Genomic DNA, 17,224 nt, shown 5'->3' with positions numbered 1-17,224 from the left:
AGACATCTATTTCTCAATAATTATAGAAACGGTAATTTTGAAATAATCAAATCATAATTTCTCTCTAAATTGGAGGAACAGTTTCGTTATCAATTGGGAAAATGACTTAAACGATTTTATACTTTAGTCCAATGTGTATGTCATTCTCGAACGTTATATTGAACAATTCTTTATTACATGAAAATATTTGAATGTCTACTATTTTGTTAATTCAAGTTGACGGAATCTTATAACGTGGCTTCCAATCCATTAAATTTGAAAATGGCGGACAATAGAAATAAGTTACATATGAATATTCTAAGTAAATATCCATCTCAATTCAAGATATGATGTAATCCACGTCATAAAAAAAAAGGTCTAATTTGACGTTTGAGCAAAGGGAATGACTACATTGAACATCTACTAATGTTTCACGAATCCCTCACGTTGCAATAAATTAAAATTTCAAAGATAATATTGCATATCAGACCAAAGTTTAGTAACTATTTATATCATGCTTTCCTATTAATTAGGTGAAAAAAAAAGCGAGGATTGGATGGGTAGATAAGAGTGCCCATTATAGTCCCACAACTTAGAACACCCAAATATCCTTTTTGGATCATAAGTGAGAATAAAACTATAAAATCATGATACTAGTTTCGCGAGGATCACATCCTTTCCAATGAGGAAAATTTCAAATAAGGGCGACTTTGTTTTAAATAAAGGTATGACGTTGTCATATTAATTACAAAGAAGGGCCATAACTCATTAGATGGTGAATGGCATTTTGGTCTTTTGATTTTTTTTTTCCTTTTTTTCATTTTTCTACTTTTTTTCTTTCCATAAAAAACAAATAATAATAATAAAAGAAATACATAGGCTCTTCACCTATGGCTGCCACCCAATTGCCAATGGGGCAACAAGGTCATCGGTGGTGCCTGGGGAGGGTTAGCAACCCTCGCTAGAATCAGGAGAGGACCGTGACTTTAGGCAAGAGTCGTGATCTAGAAGAGGCTTTTGCCTCTAGTTGGTGATGGTCATTAGTCCTCGTCAAGGAGCCAGCAATCCTATTGACCATTATTGCCATCTTACCGGTGATGGGGTGATACTTGTATTTTTACTTATAAAAAAAAAATATCTTTTTTAATTTTTAATCTAATTTATTAAAATTAAAATTGCCTTTGATGAAAATGCGCCAAACTATTCTACTAGTTGGCAAAATCAGACCCTTATTTGAAAATGTCATAACTATTTCAAGTCTTTGTTTGGGAAAGTAATTATATTTCATATTTTTATTTGAAATAATATTCACTTTGAACAATTATTTGAAAGAAAAGTTGAAAGTATTTTAAGTGCTTTTTTGGTTTTTTTTTTCTTTCCAATTTTTATCCAAGTTCAGTCCCCCACCTTCAATGTCGATGACTTCTCAAAAGTCAAAACCCATTTGGATTAAAGGGTCGCAGAAACTTCAAACCGTTAATTAATTGTGCTATCAGTCTTGCAAAAAGTTTATAACCGAAGAAAACACTAATTAAAAGCAAATTTAGGAGAAGAGAGATTGGAGTTTCTTCTGACTGAAGCCAAAAATAAATTAAATCCACGATTATTTATAAAATTTAAATGACTTTTTAAAAGATGATCACGCCCTTTTTTTCTTTTTGCCTTTTTTTGGTCCAAAGCCCTTTCCTAGTTTGTAATTTAATTCCTCTATAAATCAAATCGTCCCAAGCATGATTCTGATGTCATGGTCGAAAGGAAGGCTAAAAAGACATTAAAACTCAAATTCTTGGTGCTGTTCATGCTCATTCTAGGGTTTTTGCGATGACCCAAACTCCACGTCCAGATCATCAACAACTTGCCAGGAGGAGCCGTGCTCACCGTGCACTGCAAGTCGAGAGACGACGACATTGGCGTCCATCGGATCCAACCCAACCCACACGTTCTGGCCCAAAGTATTCGGCCCACGCTCTTCTTCTGCAGCTTCGAGTGGCGCGGTCACTTCCACTACTTCGATATATACACAAAGAGGAGGGACTTCCACCGGTGCCGGAAGCACTGACCGTGGCATATAGACCCGAACGGCCCGTGCTTGAAACGAAATCATCGGAAAGACCCCCATGGATGCGCTAAAGATGGTGGTTGCCCTAAATTTGTCGTGATAATAACATCCTCTGCTTCGGATGATATAAAAATATGATTGTTTAAACTGATAGTAAGTGTTTATACAATTATTTGTTCTGTACTCTTATGTAAATACGAGTAGTGTTATACATAAGAGTAGTGTTATTAATCATTTGACTCATAGGTTACGCAAATGAGGGGTGATTGGTTTCAAGATCAATTCTAGAGCTAGAAATTGAAATCTAGCTTATTATAACCGGTTTCCAATTTTTGAACTCTAAAACCTATCCTGTTTGCTTAAAACCGGTTTTGGAACCCATTCTTTTGGTCTATTCTTTTGATCTAGTGTTTACCTAGTAACTTGTTTTATCGATTATATTTTTATTTTTTTTTATTTTTTGATTCATTTTTTACAGCAAAAGCAAAATCATATGAAGTTATGAATAATGAAATGATTCAAAGTAAAATATGAACAACAAGAATCCTAATCCACCAAAAACAGCCATCCATAAGATTTTTTTTTTTTTTTTTGGTCAATCTACTCTATTCCAATTCTACACTATAAATGATAAAAAGGTTTAAACACATAACATAAAATATAAATTATAAAACTCCATAAGATTTGGATGAATATTCATCATCCTAAAAATGAATAAAATCCATAAGATGAATTGGATGAATATGCAATCACGTGCAATTATAAACAATTATAAATGATAAAAAAGTTTAAACACATAACATGAAACATAAATTTTAAAACTCCATTTGCTATTCATCCATCATTAAGGGGAGAGAAAAGACCGACGAGGAGTTTTGAGAAAAGACAATCGCCGAAGGAATGCTAAGGTTAATTTTTAGGGAAAAAATAAATTAGAGTTTTAGCTTTTTTAACTTATATGGCTTATTCCAAAATAGCGCAGTCCATTTGGTTCCCAAATGAGTATTCACCCGAACCTATTTTTGGACTAGTTACAGCCAGTTCCAAAATTTGGCTCTTGTTCCGAACTAGTTCTAATAAGAACTTATTACCAGACCTGTTTTTGATTACCAAACCTGTTTTTCATGCGTTCCGATCTGGTTTGTAGGATAGAACTGATTTGGCTGCAAACCCTAGGGTTCGATGAGACCGCTTGTGTGAAAGTACTATGTCTGTTAAGGGAGGGAAGGAAGATGATTCAGCCCACGCAATAGATAAAGAAAATAGAAATACACTACAAAGTTCGACCCAGATGCGAACGGAAAGGATACATCATTCTCTTTACGACACCTAAATATAAAGACAGAACCTCTTACATATGTGATCACATGGAAGAGAGCTACTCGCGAGAACAGACTGTACTGTACAAACGGGGCATTATTACACGAGTCTCGGTATCTCTACTGTGTCGAACTCGATCGTCGAAAGCGATAAGGTTCCGCGCGGACTTCGTCGAGTCCCGTCGAATCCGATTTCAGTGGTGATGGTGACTGCCGGGGAGCTTCTCCTTGATCTTGTCCATGACCCCCTTCTTCTCGTGCGGCTCCCCCGTGGCATGGTAACCGGTTGGCGTGGTGCTCGCGGTGGTGTGGGACGGCGTGTCGTCATGGCGGCCCGGCAGCTTCTCCTTTATCTTCTCTTTGATCCCTTTCTTCCTCCTCCCTCCGTGCCCATCGTCCTCGGACTGCTCTCGGAATAATGAATCGCGTATGAGTTCCCTGTATATAATTCGAGAGTAGATGCATGGAAATTACTTACGGAGCTAGAGCTAGAGCTGGAGCTTCCCGAGCGACGGAGCATGCCGCCTAGAGTGTGGTGCTCCTTGCCATGCTCCGCCCCGACGCCGTGCCCGGTGCCCGGGTAAACTGGGTTCCCGTATTCGTCCGCCGGACGGATCGGGTTGCCATACTCGTCGGTCCGACTGCCCGCCGGGCTGGCGTAGTGGTTCTGGAAATGCGCCATGTCTCCAAATTGGTATGGGACCCTGCTCGGTTGCAAACCTACACGAATGAACACGCGACGGGCTCTGATGATGACGGCAAACGTGAAGAAGTGCCTTTAAGACGGAAGGGAGAGGAGGAGAGACGTGGCCCCCTTGCTCGCGTGGAGGGCGCCTCTGCATTACACGTGTCAAGGACGAGGGACGTGGCGCGGGCTGGGGATGTGCGATGGTGTCCTTAGGAAAATGGACCGCTTGAGATGAGAAGAGGGAGAGGCTATCGTTCTTCGTTGATTCGACTTCCGCCGTTCCACGTTTCGTCGCGTACGACTTCGGGAATTTGTATAGGGATCTCGCTGTCTCCTGATGCTCAAACACGTGTTCATATTGGATTGAGTGACTTTTAGTACAAACAGATGAAAAAGTTGAAATATCTAATAAATTTAAAAAATACATTTTAAAAGATAACCACTCGTATTACTTATAAATATTAATAAATTATAAATATTATCATCGTCCATAAAAAGTTTTAAGTGTAAATTATTGTCGATAATAAAAATATTTTTATTGACTAATTATTTTAAAAGAACTAAACGATTATTTAAAAAAATTAAAATTATTTATTTTTTGTGAAATAAATAGTGTATGACGGCACTTCATTGTGATTTGATGTAAGTGGCATGAGATTTTAATTTTAAAGATCAAAATAACAATGGTCATATTCTACGAAATTATCTACATTCATTGGAAATATGCTACGAATTACATCATGGTTTATAGATGATGTAGAAACAGATAGCTCATATCTATACATACGTTGGAAAAATTGTAAAAAAACCTAAACCTATTGCACGCAGTTTTCAATTTTCTTGTAAACTTTTCAATTTTACTAATTCAGTCTTAAACATTTTCACCATCCGATTAATTTTATTAGGAAATTACTAATGCGCACAATTTTTTTATATTTTTATTATCTTTTTTTCTTTTCTTTTCATTTTTTCTCTATCCTCACCCACCTCACTAGCTTGGAGCAAGGCCTGACCTTGCCGGATCTAGCAAGGCCAATGAAGTTCCCTAAGGCTAGCCCTCCTTGGCCTTCAGAGAGGGCAAGTCTCGCTTAAAGATGGCGAGGGGACCCCCCCTGGCCGATCCTTGCTTTTGGCCGGTTGAGGGCCATCTCAAGGCTTGGCGATCGGTAGAGAAAAATGAAAAACAAATAGAAAAGAGATCATTCTAAATTCTAAATTCTAAAAATTATCCACGTTAGTGTCAACCATGTTACGTAAAATGATTGTCATTCAAGTACTTCTAATCAAAAGTGGTTTATTAGCAAATTGTCAAATGGTTTATAATTTAATTGATAAAATGAAAGGGTTTATGACTGAATTGATAAAAGTACAGTATGTTTATGATTTTTTGGACAATCTCTCTACGTATCTATGCACATAAATATAATATATATGGTGGATGATATGCATACACAGAGAAAATAACATTCATTTTGTATTAAGTTAGGTAAAATCGTGTATAGTTTCCCTAGGAACTCTTACGATTGCTTGTGAAAAGATTTGTGTCATGAGGTATATAGAGAAAGCAAAAGACAACAATGCGACGGTTTGGACCTAAGTATGTCCTAAAAGTGCTTTATCTGAACTTTGGGACATAAAATTCGGAGGTATTTCTAAGGGAGAGAAAAGAAAAACTCTCTCTTGACCTTAAGGTAAACAAGACCGGAATAAAGACACCATGGTCAAGAGGATATGGCATCCTCCCCCTTGGGATGAAATAACGATGGTTACCCCTTTCATGATGATGCGCGAAAACTTAGAACTGCCGTTAATTTCTGATGTCTGCCGCAAACCTCTGAGGATGTACTCTTGCTTTTACCGATATGAATGCAGACAGACTTTAAGCAAAGTTCTTGTTTTGACCCCACGTTCCTCAGCCGATTTTGACAATGTTTTTAATCTCTGAGCACTCCTGTTGGAGCACTGAAGTTCACCGAACATCTGTGCAAACTGGTCACGCTAACCTTGAGGACAGATGCATGGCTAGTGTCAAAATGAATGGAGACGCAAAGAAAACATATTCTGTATTCTAACTTGAAAAGGGCAACTTCCGTAACAACATAAGGCCATCTTCAAGAATGCAAGAACTTCTAACAATCAAATGCACCAACATTTCGCCACCTCGTGAAGCACTCTTACTGGCTAGCTCGTGTCCATCTAAGGAATGGAATTATTACTCAGTCTCTCCTCCACTCTCAATGCACTAAAGCAATCCAAAAAGTTGCATGGCAGTGGCCGGGACAAACAGAGGACAATAGTATTCGAGCAAAGGAAAAAAGAAAAGCCGACATCCAGGGATGTCCCATGCATGGCCAACCAATGACGAGCAGTAGAGTGAAAATGAAGGAGCAACTCAAGGTTTCTTGCCATTCCTCAGCAAAAGAATCGCATGAAAATCGAGCCACACCATCAGATACAAGTCTGAATAGCCAGCACCGTCCAATGGCTTCAAGAGCAGGGAATGGAGAGATCCACCACATCCACAAACACAAACTTGAAAATTTGCAAAAGGAAATGGAGACCAACCCAAACCGCTGAGAAGAGTCCCCTTATACGTGACTCCTGTAAATCTAAAACATTCATCTCTTTGCAGATCATTTTCATGTTGCCATCGTCTCATTGCAACCAACAAAAAGCTGTACAACCAAACTTGTAAAGTGCATATATCTGAAAAATGCAAGAGGATGAACATAACAACTTAAGCCCAGTCTTACAAAAAGATGAATAGTTCAATGTATATCTTGAGATGAGATAGAGCTAAAACTTCTGCATCTTCGCTTCATTCTTCATCCTCATTAATCATGACGAAGGAGAGGCGCTTCAGGTCAGCCACTCAAAGGATCAGCCATTAGGAAGATTTGGACTATACTTTTAATTGGAGCAAGTGCAAGGAGAATAACAGGCTGATGGCTAACAAATGCTCTTGTCAACATCAACTGTCACACAAACTTCTCTTTACTCATTAAGAGCAGCAGCGGTAAGAAAGATGGATGAACTTTAAAGTTTAAGTTGCTGATTCTTGCACACAAATAAATCAAATGGGGAGCCCTGGATCAATCTAGTCATTTCTAAAGAAGGAGCATCAGCCTACAAGATAATCTGAAGGCTCCTTCCGAATGCAAATGAACAGGATTCAAGATTGAGAAAATATAGTCCTGTCTGTTTCATCAGGATCGATAATTCTTCAGTTGATTTCATCCACTAAATTCTCAAAAGGATCCCCCGGAAGATGAAAAGCTTAGCACATAGTCATGTCACCTCTGAACAAGTGACAAAGTTAAACCCTCAAAAGACACCATTGAAGGTGGAAATATGTCTTTAGCTGAAACAAGACAAGCAATCAATGCTTCCATTTGACGCATCAGCATGAACACTTCATCAGCTGAATGCGTTCTAACCCATTCTTCGCTCATCCTGCATAAGAGTTCATTGCACCTTCTTCAAAAAGCTTTCCTTTATTGTACATTCTTTAGTTTTATTGACACATACTATATGATTGTTGGGAGGCCAGAAGACAAAAATAGAACACAATTGCTGAATTCCATGTGAAGAATAACGTCCAACAAACCTATCTACTGGAGCAAATATTGGTCGCTCATATTAATTGGAACATGATAAGTCTCGTAGTATAATAACCACATGGCTCAGCTATAAAAATACCTTGCTTGAAACAAGGAAGAAGTTTATAATGCTATCAATTTTTACAAAATTCAAGCCTCACAAAGAAAAGGGAGGATCGGTGAAGAGAATGAGTCAAGAAATGAACTTACTTTGAGCTAAGCAATGTATTGTCCCTGCAGTCATTGAAAAGCACCTTAATCACAGGTTGAAGAATAAGCTTCGTGGTTGACTCTGGAGGATTGTCCATGTCAAAGCAGTAACCAGTAGACAACCAACAATTTGGATTTAAAAGAATTATTTGAAGAACTGGAGATTTAGTCTTCATATCTCTAACTACTGTACGAAAGGATAGGTCATCCTTTGCACTTTCCAAAATCTGGTCACTGAACATTCTCTCCAATGTATAATCCCTGATAGCAAAGAAAAAGAATTCTCTCATGAGTTACAACGTGATACATGAATCCGCCAAAGAAACAGAGGCCTAGTTCATACATATACTTAGAACATGCCATAGGTGTCTGATCCAAGATCACTGGCAGTGGTGCACATGAAGAGTTCCATTCTCTCTAAATCAATTTGCTATCTATCTTTACAGGTTAATATTTTCCTCGAATGATGTTAACGAGTGCTGACATACATTTTGCTGCAGGTGGGTCTAAGACGAGGTGGCAATCCTTGATACAACACAAAAGCATGATTTGAACTTGATATGACACCAGAATTCTTACTAAGAAACCCCAATATGACACTTTAAGAACACGATTGATAAATAACCAACACCATTTGACATGTTAGAATGTCAAACCCAAAAACCTAAGTTAATAAGTGGAAGGAAACCACATGTATATAAAGAGCATATGATCCCATAGACAATGATGCAATATACTCTAACCCATGTCTTAACAAATTGATTTCAACAATCAAATTTGAGTAATATTAGACCATATTTAAGCTATGTTGGCAATGATATGGAAGGAAATGAGTACGATCACACAACTTAGGTTGCTTCCCATAGGTCTAAGTGTATAGGCATGTGTGTTTACCTAGGGATCTATTGAAGTACATAAATATAGGAAATCATTAAAAAGAAAACCATATTCAGTATAAAGGAAATTTTAAGTGTTAATTGCTCACTTGAACAAGTCATCTGGTCCCTTGGTTGGCATATTAGTAGATACACAACATTTATAGAACCTCACTCCATTGTCAACAGGTGCACAGCTGTCGGCACAAGGATAAGATCCAAGAAGCGCTGAACACTGGGGACATGAAAATTCAACCCACTCAATAGCTGTTGAAATATTGTGAGATTTGGCCATGAAAACATCTCCAAGAAAGCCATTCAGAAAATATCTCTGGCTTGGAGGCAGTTGTCTACACATATCTTCAGATGCATCCGTCACACGGCCTTCATGCTCAGAGCTTAATGAATGACTAGTGTGAAGACAACATCCATTGACTGATGTCTCATTTCTTGTAAGATCCAACCCTGGTGATTCACAATATAAAATAGATCCATCACCATCAGCACCAACAGCTTCACATTCAAGGAGATTCTCATCATTAAGATGCATAGACTTCAGTTTTCCTTCACAAACATGCGTCAGCCCAGTTGCATGATCACTTCCAGTATGCATCAGAACTTTACTCTGATAACCATCTTCATTAGACAATAGGGGTCGATATTCACAACTTTGGTTTCTTTCATCTTCTGGACATTCACAATTCATAAGATCATCTTTGCAAATAATGACTGCTCTAGATGTCAATAAGCATCTCCCTCTTGAAGGAGCATAGGACCTTGCATACCTAGACACTAGCTTCTCGCTTATACCTCCAAATGAGCAACAGCAAGTCCCAAACCAGTTGTCAGCTACCTCTTGCCAATTGATCGATGGTGAGTCGAGAAAGCAGCTGGATGTGTGGTGAAAAAAGGGACAAAATCAAAAAATGACAGTTCATACATTCCACACGTCATATCCACCTACATAGACAAGAACACAAGCTTAACCTGATGGGACTCCTGGTCAGCTTAGCCGAGCAACTTCTGCAGTAAAAATCGACACTTCCCTTAGAGGACAGTTTCTCCAAATCTACACCGAACAAGCATTACCAACATACGTCAATCAACCAGCACCGACAAATACAAAATCAAACTCAAACCCCAACAGATAGAAACACTCAAATTCAGTACAGTTCAGCGGCCCGTAAGAGCAAAAATCAAGAAACTGAACCCGCCCTTGGAGCAGCACACCACGACACGATCCGTAACCTTACCGGAGTCCGTCGAGAGCGGCTTCGGAGCATCCGGTAGCAGCAACGCCCCTCCTCCATCGTCGGACAAACCCAACGCGGCGTGGAGGTTAGACATCACCGGGTGATCGACGGGGAGGAGGAGCGCGAGCTTCACCTCGATGTGATCCTCCAGCGCCCTGAAGCTCGCCGGGGAGTCGCCGTCGATCAGGACCCTGGGGACCGGGACCAGAAGCGAGACGTCTCGTCCGGAACCGGCCGTGAAGCTCACGGCGACGGCGGACCGGGCGGGGTCCGACCGGACTCTCAGGTCGCCGCATTGATCGACCGGGCGCGCGGCGGGGTTGAAGAGGAGGAGCTTGAGGGTGGGATGGTGGGATTGGGCTTCCCAGGTGAACCGCCATTTTCTAGGGTTTAGAGCTTCACCGCACATTTCTGGTTCAGTTCTGCGCTTCTTCAAAAGAGCGCGCACTGTAAATGGAGCCGAGGATTTGAGATGGAGTCCTCGAGCTTGCGGCTTTTTTCTCAATGTGATTTTCAGAATGTGCGATCGAATCCCTAAATTTGTAGAAAAATTCAATTAAGTCCCTCCGTCATAAATCCAATTACGGGTGTGCAAAACGGACCACTTGAACCGAGAAATGCTTGGACTGGGCGGTTAGGTCCGGTTTCCAAAATTATTGATCCAATTCTCAGCTCCTAAGAGTAGAATTGGTGTTCCTATAATCTGATTCTCAAATTCTAATGGGGAATTGGACCGACTATGTATACTCTTTTTTTCTTCATAATATAAGGCATCAAGTAGTGGAGAAAAAAAGTAACCAGTTGCATGAAACCGGAATCAGAATTAAACCAAATTGATGGTCGGTCCAATTATTGGTCCTAAGATCAATCGGTTCGATCTCTGATTCTTAATTCCACCTTAGAACCCCTAATTCCAGTAATATGACATGGATTGTTGCTATAGAGAAATATACGATGTTATTGCAATAATTGATACAATTATCGAATGGATGAAAATTTCTTCAATCATGTCTTACATAATCGTTTCTTCAATTCGAATGGCATAACGTTTGTAGCAACAATGATTTATTCTGCATCAAATTTTCAGTCACAACTAATGCATGCATCAACTTTGATTTACCAAAATCAAAGATCAAGCTACTTCATTAATAAAGAAGTTACGAATTAGAGAATTTGATCGTACAAAGTAAAAGTTTGATATCCATGTTGAAAATGTAGCACAAAGCAAGGGCCCACCTATGCACTTTTTGCCTTGAACAATCACTTTCCATGAGCTCTACGTAAAGCTATTTTTTTCCCCTTTGAGATGCATCTTTTATCTTTAATGATGATTAGATGCTAATTGCACATTTTCGAGACACCTAATTCATTATTTGGTTCGAAGAAGCTGATATGATTGCAATTTGGTGATTACATAGCTAGAGATTGAAGCATCGAATCAAACTTCGAAGGATCCTATGATTAAAGTTTCGGATTAGCGAAAGAAGGAAAATAATATTACAAAAATTATTTTAAAGAAATTGCAATGTGCTATCTTAGTTGGTGTGGCCATTGCAACTTTTTACAAATTACAGGACATCAAGCAATTAGGTCTCTCTCAATGCAGGAACCAACAAGAAAGTTTCAGGGGAAAATTCAGGGAACAGAGGATAGAAAATTCTTGCTCTGGCATGTCGATGGTGAAGGATTCCGCTATTTTATCCATGGAGGGAAGCATACTGATGAGGATGGTAGTGAAGGATTTCGTTCCACATCATCTCCCTAATCATGTGCTGCTCCATGCTATCGTCGATGTCGAGGCTGATCGGGTACTGAGCCGGCGGGTTGCACCGCGGGTCGTACAGGCCCGCCATGTACGGATGTTGGAGGGCCTCCGTCACTGTGATCCTCTTCCTCGGGTCGAACACGAGCATCCGCTGCAGCAGGTCCACCGCCAGGGGATCGGCCTGCGGGTACAGCTGGGAGAAGTGGGTGCCCCTTGAGAAGGGCAGCGCCTTGATGTACCTCCGGGCCTTCCGGTTGTCGATGAACTCGATGTCCTCCTCCCCCTGGCTTCCCAGCGTGTCGATGATCAGCCTCAGCTGGTTGAGGCACTCTGTCCCGGGGAACAAGGGCTTGCGCCCGAGGATCTCGGCAAAGATGCAGCCCACGGACCAGACGTCGATTGAGGTCCCATAGTTGTCGCATGAGAGCAGCAGCTCAGGGGCACGGTACCAGCGCGTGACCACGTACTCAGTCATGAACTGCCCGTCGCCTTGGTTGGTCCGCGCGAGCCCGAAGTCACATATCTTCAGGTCACAGTTGGCGTTCACCAGGAGGTTTCCGGGCTTGAGGTCGCGGTGAAGAACGTTGGCTGAGTGCAGATACTTCAGCCCTTTCAGCAACTGAATGTGCAGAATCAAAATCAGAACAAGGATTAGAACTGAAAAATGCATTCAATGCAATAAAGCAATGGTATAGAACCCTACTTGCACTTCTGCAATATTCGCCTAATCCAAAGTCTAGTGTTTCGTTCAGAGTTAATGAATTTCGGCCGAATGGCAATCTCTCATCACCACACCAGTGATTCAGAGGTCACAATTCCAAGGAGCAACGCGCCCATTGCTATTCTTTCGAACCAAAGGTGGTGCGCAGCTCAACCGGCGGTGGAATTCGATCAAGGAAAATCACGAATCGTACCTGAACAATGAAGAACCTGCAATGCTCGTTGGACAGCGGCTGCGGGGACTTGATGAGCTGGTGCAGGTCGGTGTCCATGAGCTCGTAAACCAGGTAGACGTCCCTGAAGCTAGCGCTGTGGACCGGGAGCATGACGTCCTTGAGGGCGATCACATTCTCGTGCTTGATGTGCCGCAGGAGCTTGAGCTCCCTCAGGGTCCGGAGGGCGTCGATCCAGTTTTCGAACACGTTGTGGATCTTCTTGATGGCGACCTTCTCGTGTGTCTCCCGGTTGATTGACGAGCACACCACGCCGTACGCCCCTCGCCCGATGGGCTTGATGGGGACGTACTTGGCGTCCACCTCGAACAGGGTCCGCCACATTGAGTAGTACTGCTTCCCTCTCTGCCTAACTCCATCCGGGGGCTCGACCAGAGTCGCCATGGATTCCCCTAAATCACAACCAAGATTCCATCACCACAAGCACGAGCAGAAGAAGAAGAGAAAACTGAGATTGCAGCGATTGCAGCGATTGGTATCAAACCCAAGAAGCGAATTGGGGTTCAAGACATGGAAATCGACTGATGAAATTACCAGAACTTCAGGGGAGTTTTCAGCTTCAGTTTCAATGCATGAGCAAGAAAGGAAGAGCTGGAATCCCGACATAAGAAGACATAAAAGATGGAACAGGAATCGATTCTTACTTGCCGCTCCTGCTGTGAGGAACTGTGCTTATGCTCTCTGCCCCTTTTCGGTTTTCCTCTGATCTCCTTTCTTGATGATTATAAAATTCTATCCTTTACCTTCTCCGGGTTCCTCTTCCAGAACAGACCCACCACCAAACACGAAACACCCAAGCGCCAGATTCTTCAAAACCTTTTTGTTCCTTTTCTCTCCCCTCACGTGATTTCAGCTCTCCCACTCGCTATTTTCCCAGAAAGTAGAGAGACGCAAGAACGTTCAGAGGGCAACAACAGGAGGAAGGAATTCCCCTGTTTCACCACTCAAGAAAGAACCGCCGACTTTCTTGAATTCCTCCGCCAAAACCCACCAAGGATCAAGCCCATAACCGGCTCGACAGAGGAGAGGTTCTTGCAAGCTCCGAGGTCCATTCAGATCTTGCAAGACACACCAAACGAATCGCTTATCTTGAAATAAAGAAGAATCTATAGATAAAAATCTTGATCAGATCTTGAAAGAAGGGCGTGAGCAGAGAGAGGGGGTTTAAAAAGGGGGATCGGGAGAACTGAAAGTGCGTGGTGATGAAACTGGTGGATACCCACGCATGCACCGCAAGATAATTAGGTAAAGGATTCCTGCAAATTTTCTCTTCCGTGAGTTTCCGGAATCCATGAACAAAAGGACAAGGGGATACGATGAACTTAAAGCTGCACCACGCTTCCAAAGAAAAAGCCTCGTTGATTTCGTGCCGCCGCGCACAACCGGCTTCGCTTCTTGGGACGGCCAATGAAGGCTATAGCTTGTTCCCCACCTTTTTTTTTCTTGATAATATAGCTCTTAATCTATCTTAGCTAAATGTAATTTACTACATAAGATTTTCGTTTACTTAGAAGCTGGGTGGTTTCAAATTGCATTGCCAGAAAGAAATCAACGAAAACATGGTCCAATACGGTTTTGGTTTATTGGTTGGACGGGAGTAAAAATACTCATAAAAGATAGTCTCAATAATTGAGCATGCTATGAAGGACTAAATTGGCAAAAAATTGATGTCTTTGTCGTGCTTTACTAAGAAATTTAGGGGACGCATTCCTTTTTTCTAATAATGGGGGTCCTCGAACATTTTGAATATCGAATTACTTTTTCCTAGAAATATGCATACGTCTCTTGGTTTTACACTTTTGACATCCATCCAAACGCTAAAGAGCCAGAATTCTAGATTTTCAAACATCTCAAGAGCATTTTCTCTTTCGTTGCCATCAAATCACATCCTGAATATCCAGTATGAATAAAGAATTATGTAGAGACATACAATTCACTTGCAAAAGTCAAAATTAGGTACACGTGTCTTTTGTGATATTCTTGTGCATCTTTACTTTCATCTAACATCTAACTCATTTGACCAAGCCTTGGATTATTTTATTCAGCGATATAGCTTGAAAACCCTAAAGTCAATAGCCTAATCTAGAAAGGGTCTCACTCTTCGTCTTGCATCTATCAATATGCTTGTCGCACGTAATTTTCCTTGGTTGCTGATTGTGTCCCTAATTGGATAAACTTTGGATCAAGAGAAGTAGCCACCTAATGCAATTTTGGGATGTGGCTAAAGGTGGATTGACATTTTATTGGGATATGTTGGTACGCTCAGAACAGGATTGTTGACTTATTATCATAATTGTTCGGGTTGATGCTATAAATAACTGTAAGCTAGTACATTTTGAACAAATTTATCTTAAACTAATTTTTGGATTACTAAAAACCTAAATTAATACACTTGTGATAAATTTATTCCAAACTAATTAATATGATATGAATTTCCATCAAATTTTATTATACAATGATACTAACACATGAAAATCCATATTAATTAAAAGTAAATTTATTGTAGATATATCAATTTAAGATTTTTGGTAACATGTGCCAAATTTGAGATTTTTTGTGATGTCAATTCTAATTGTTGTTGTGCTGCTTCTTCTCCTCCTCCTCCTTATTATTATTAGTTTGGGTTTTCCTTTAAATTTGATTTAATTCAATCTCGCTTGCTAACGGAAAAATGTAAAGCAAATGGATAAATAATAAGGACTAGTCAAATGATTTAAAAGAGACGATTGCGTGATTGCGTCGGTAGAATAGTTTTAAGCACGAAGCAAGCGGCGCCGACACGTGGAAAGTGTGCGGTTGAGGCCGGCTGGCTTGCTTCCATTTGCAGAGATCTCCCCTTTGTTGGGGGCCCACCACTGCCCACTCCTATCCAACGAGAGTGGAAAAATACATTACATTTTGTCAGAAAAAGTTTAAAATAATTAATAATGCCTTTTTCCCATCACCGGTGTGGTAAGTAATTAATAATTACGCCTGTATTGTGGGATCAAAGTCTCCTTTCAAAACCGCACGCGGATTTCCGCCGTCTTGACTGAATGCAACAAAATCGAAATCGCATCATTTGGAGGATGAATATGTCCAGCAACGATCTAGTCAATCGATAAGTTGTGTGGACCAAGTCAATTTTTGTGCTAGCTATAAATAAAGATTCAGATGATGTTAATTTACCTACTCTACAAATCGTGTCATGATTTTTCCTTATGAAGTGTTTGTTGTAAAAGTGCATCTCCTAAGGTGCATGTCGAAGAGATATGTCTACTTTGACGATTTTGATGCAATCAATCTTGAAAAGTATTCTATTGAAATATCTTCAAAGTTTAGTTTCGTTAGGCTCATTGACGAGTGGTCCCAAATTCAACTTTTTTATTATTATTGTCAATTCTTCAAAGTTTCGACATCACCACAAGCCATACAATCGATAACTATCCGCCTTGATTGATGTGGACCAATCCATTGTCGACGTCAAATAGTAAAGCTCACATGATTCACATGCAATGCAAAATTTACTCAGTGTCAAATCGTCCTTTATTAGCAAGTAACTTGGACTGCGAGTATCGGCACAGCCCCCAATGGAAAGACGCTGATGTGCTTAGTCAACGTGAATTGGCTGGTAGATAGAACTTTGAAATTCACTGCAACCGCCAAAATTTTGGGTGGAAAATGGTTAATGTAAAGAAAAGCGAAAAACGGATATCGAATGTGGCTGCTGGGATTCGAGCCCAGGTCTCCACGGCCACAACGTGGAATTCTCACCACTAAACTACAGCCACATGGATACACCCATTTCCTTTAAGAATTAATATAATGTTTCATAATATGCTACGGGACTAACATCCCCCAAAACTAGACCCGCGACAAAAGAGGTGGCACGCTTCCTCCCAGATAGAATTGGTACAGAAGAAATCAAATCCTTTTGATTCAATTCCTTACGAAGCCACTTAATTGGAGAGAATCGACGTTTGACTTTCACGATTCAATACGTAACTTAATTTGTGTCACGTAGATAATGAATTATGGAGACTTCTTTCATATGGACCATCAAAATTTTGCATTATTCAAATAGGTGTCAAAGGACCCATGGACTATTGAAACTCCTTTCATTTGGGCCTTCAAATGTTGCAATCTTTTGTCATGGCCCAATGAAACGAATGATCCAAGAGGTTCTCCCAACAAAGGCCGTGACTGATCCATGAACAAACAACTCTCAGCCTATCTCCCAAGTCTAGGGTTTTCTAAAGCATTCTAGAATACTAAAGGGATATGGGTGATATGGTAATTTTATAAATATGCAATAAATGCAAGCAGATGGTGGTTAGGGAGATGTAATTTTCACCGTTAAATTGACAAGCAATCTACGAATATGATTTGTCTTGTACTGATATATATAGGAGTCTCCTCCCTTTATTTATATTATCTCATTCACAAGTAGCACATAGGTTTAGAACTTCTCTCTTTAGAGTTTCTCTCTCTACAATTATTGTGAGTCGAGTGTAAACTCTCTACAAGTCGAGGGTTTTGATGTTG

General features: G+C 40.5%; 3 protein-coding genes and 1 non-coding gene across 4 annotated transcripts; all 4 read right to left on the bottom strand.

Moving 5' to 3' along the window:
- Positions 1-3,292: 3,292 nt before the first annotated feature.
- LOC104422726 (dehydrin Xero 1) lies at positions 3,293-4,085 on the bottom strand. The gene is made up of 2 exons (XM_010035140.3): positions 3,836-4,085; positions 3,293-3,761 (listed from the first exon to the last, which is right to left on the bottom strand). Exons 1-2 carry the CDS (start codon positions 4,037-4,039, stop codon positions 3,552-3,554), a joined length of 414 nt encoding a protein of 137 aa, XP_010033442.2. The 5' UTR covers positions 4,040-4,085; the 3' UTR covers positions 3,293-3,551.
- Positions 4,086-6,425: 2,340 nt separating this feature from the next.
- On the bottom strand, positions 6,426-10,442 carry LOC104422725. Its single transcript, XM_010035139.3, has 5 exons — positions 9,983-10,442; positions 9,717-9,798; positions 8,840-9,619; positions 7,855-8,115; positions 6,426-7,498 (listed from the first exon to the last, which is right to left on the bottom strand). Exons 1-5 carry the CDS (start codon positions 10,389-10,391, stop codon positions 7,339-7,341), a joined length of 1,692 nt encoding a protein of 563 aa, XP_010033441.2. The 5' UTR covers positions 10,392-10,442; the 3' UTR covers positions 6,426-7,338.
- Positions 10,443-11,418: 976 nt separating this feature from the next.
- LOC104422724 (mitogen-activated protein kinase 7) lies at positions 11,419-14,102 on the bottom strand. The gene is made up of 3 exons (XM_010035137.3): positions 13,345-14,102; positions 12,662-13,092; positions 11,419-12,366 (listed from the first exon to the last, which is right to left on the bottom strand). The coding sequence occupies exons 2-3, from the start codon at positions 13,082-13,084 to the stop codon at positions 11,680-11,682; spliced, it is 1,110 nt and encodes a 369-aa protein (XP_010033439.2). The 5' UTR covers positions 13,085-13,092; positions 13,345-14,102; the 3' UTR covers positions 11,419-11,679.
- Positions 14,103-16,398: 2,296 nt separating this feature from the next.
- Positions 16,399-16,470, bottom strand: TRNAH-GUG. The gene has a single exon. It is a non-coding gene; the product is annotated as a tRNA-His (tRNA).
- Positions 16,471-17,224: the final 754 nt, after the last annotated feature.

This window comes from Eucalyptus grandis, chromosome 10, assembly GCF_016545825.1.
Source record: "Eucalyptus grandis isolate ANBG69807.140 chromosome 10, ASM1654582v1, whole genome shotgun sequence".
Lineage (NCBI taxonomy): Eukaryota > Viridiplantae > Streptophyta > Magnoliopsida > Myrtales > Myrtaceae > Eucalyptus > Eucalyptus grandis.
This window is presented reverse-complemented; position numbering and strand designations above follow the sequence as displayed.

Excerpts from the sequence above, each read along its gene's own strand:
- LOC104422726 (XM_010035140.3), bottom strand. The coding sequence starts at position 4,039 with ATGGCGCATTTCCAGAACCACTACGCCAGCCCGGCGGGCAGTCGGACC. Across the intron at positions 3,762-3,835 it reads CCAGCTCTAGCTCTAGCTCC|TCCGAGGACGATGGGCACGG; the intron begins GTAAGTAATTTC and ends TTCCGAGAGCAG.
- LOC104422724 (XM_010035137.3), bottom strand. The coding sequence starts at position 13,084 with ATGGCGACTCTGGTCGAGCCCCCGGATGGAGTTAGGCAGAGAGGGAAG. Across the intron at positions 12,367-12,661 it reads GCAGGTTCTTCATTGTTCAG|TTGCTGAAAGGGCTGAAGTA; the intron begins GTACGATTCGTG and ends CTGCACATTCAG.
- LOC104422725 (XM_010035139.3), bottom strand. The coding sequence starts at position 10,391 with ATGTGCGGTGAAGCTCTAAACCCTAGAAAATGGCGGTTCACCTGGGAA. Across the intron at positions 8,116-8,839 it reads GGACCAGATGACTTGTTCAA|GGATTATACATTGGAGAGAA; the intron begins GTGAGCAATTAA and ends CTTTGCTATCAG. Across the intron at positions 7,499-7,854 it reads AATACATTGCTTAGCTCAAA|GATGAGCGAAGAATGGGTTA; the intron begins GTAAGTTCATTT and ends ACTCTTATGCAG.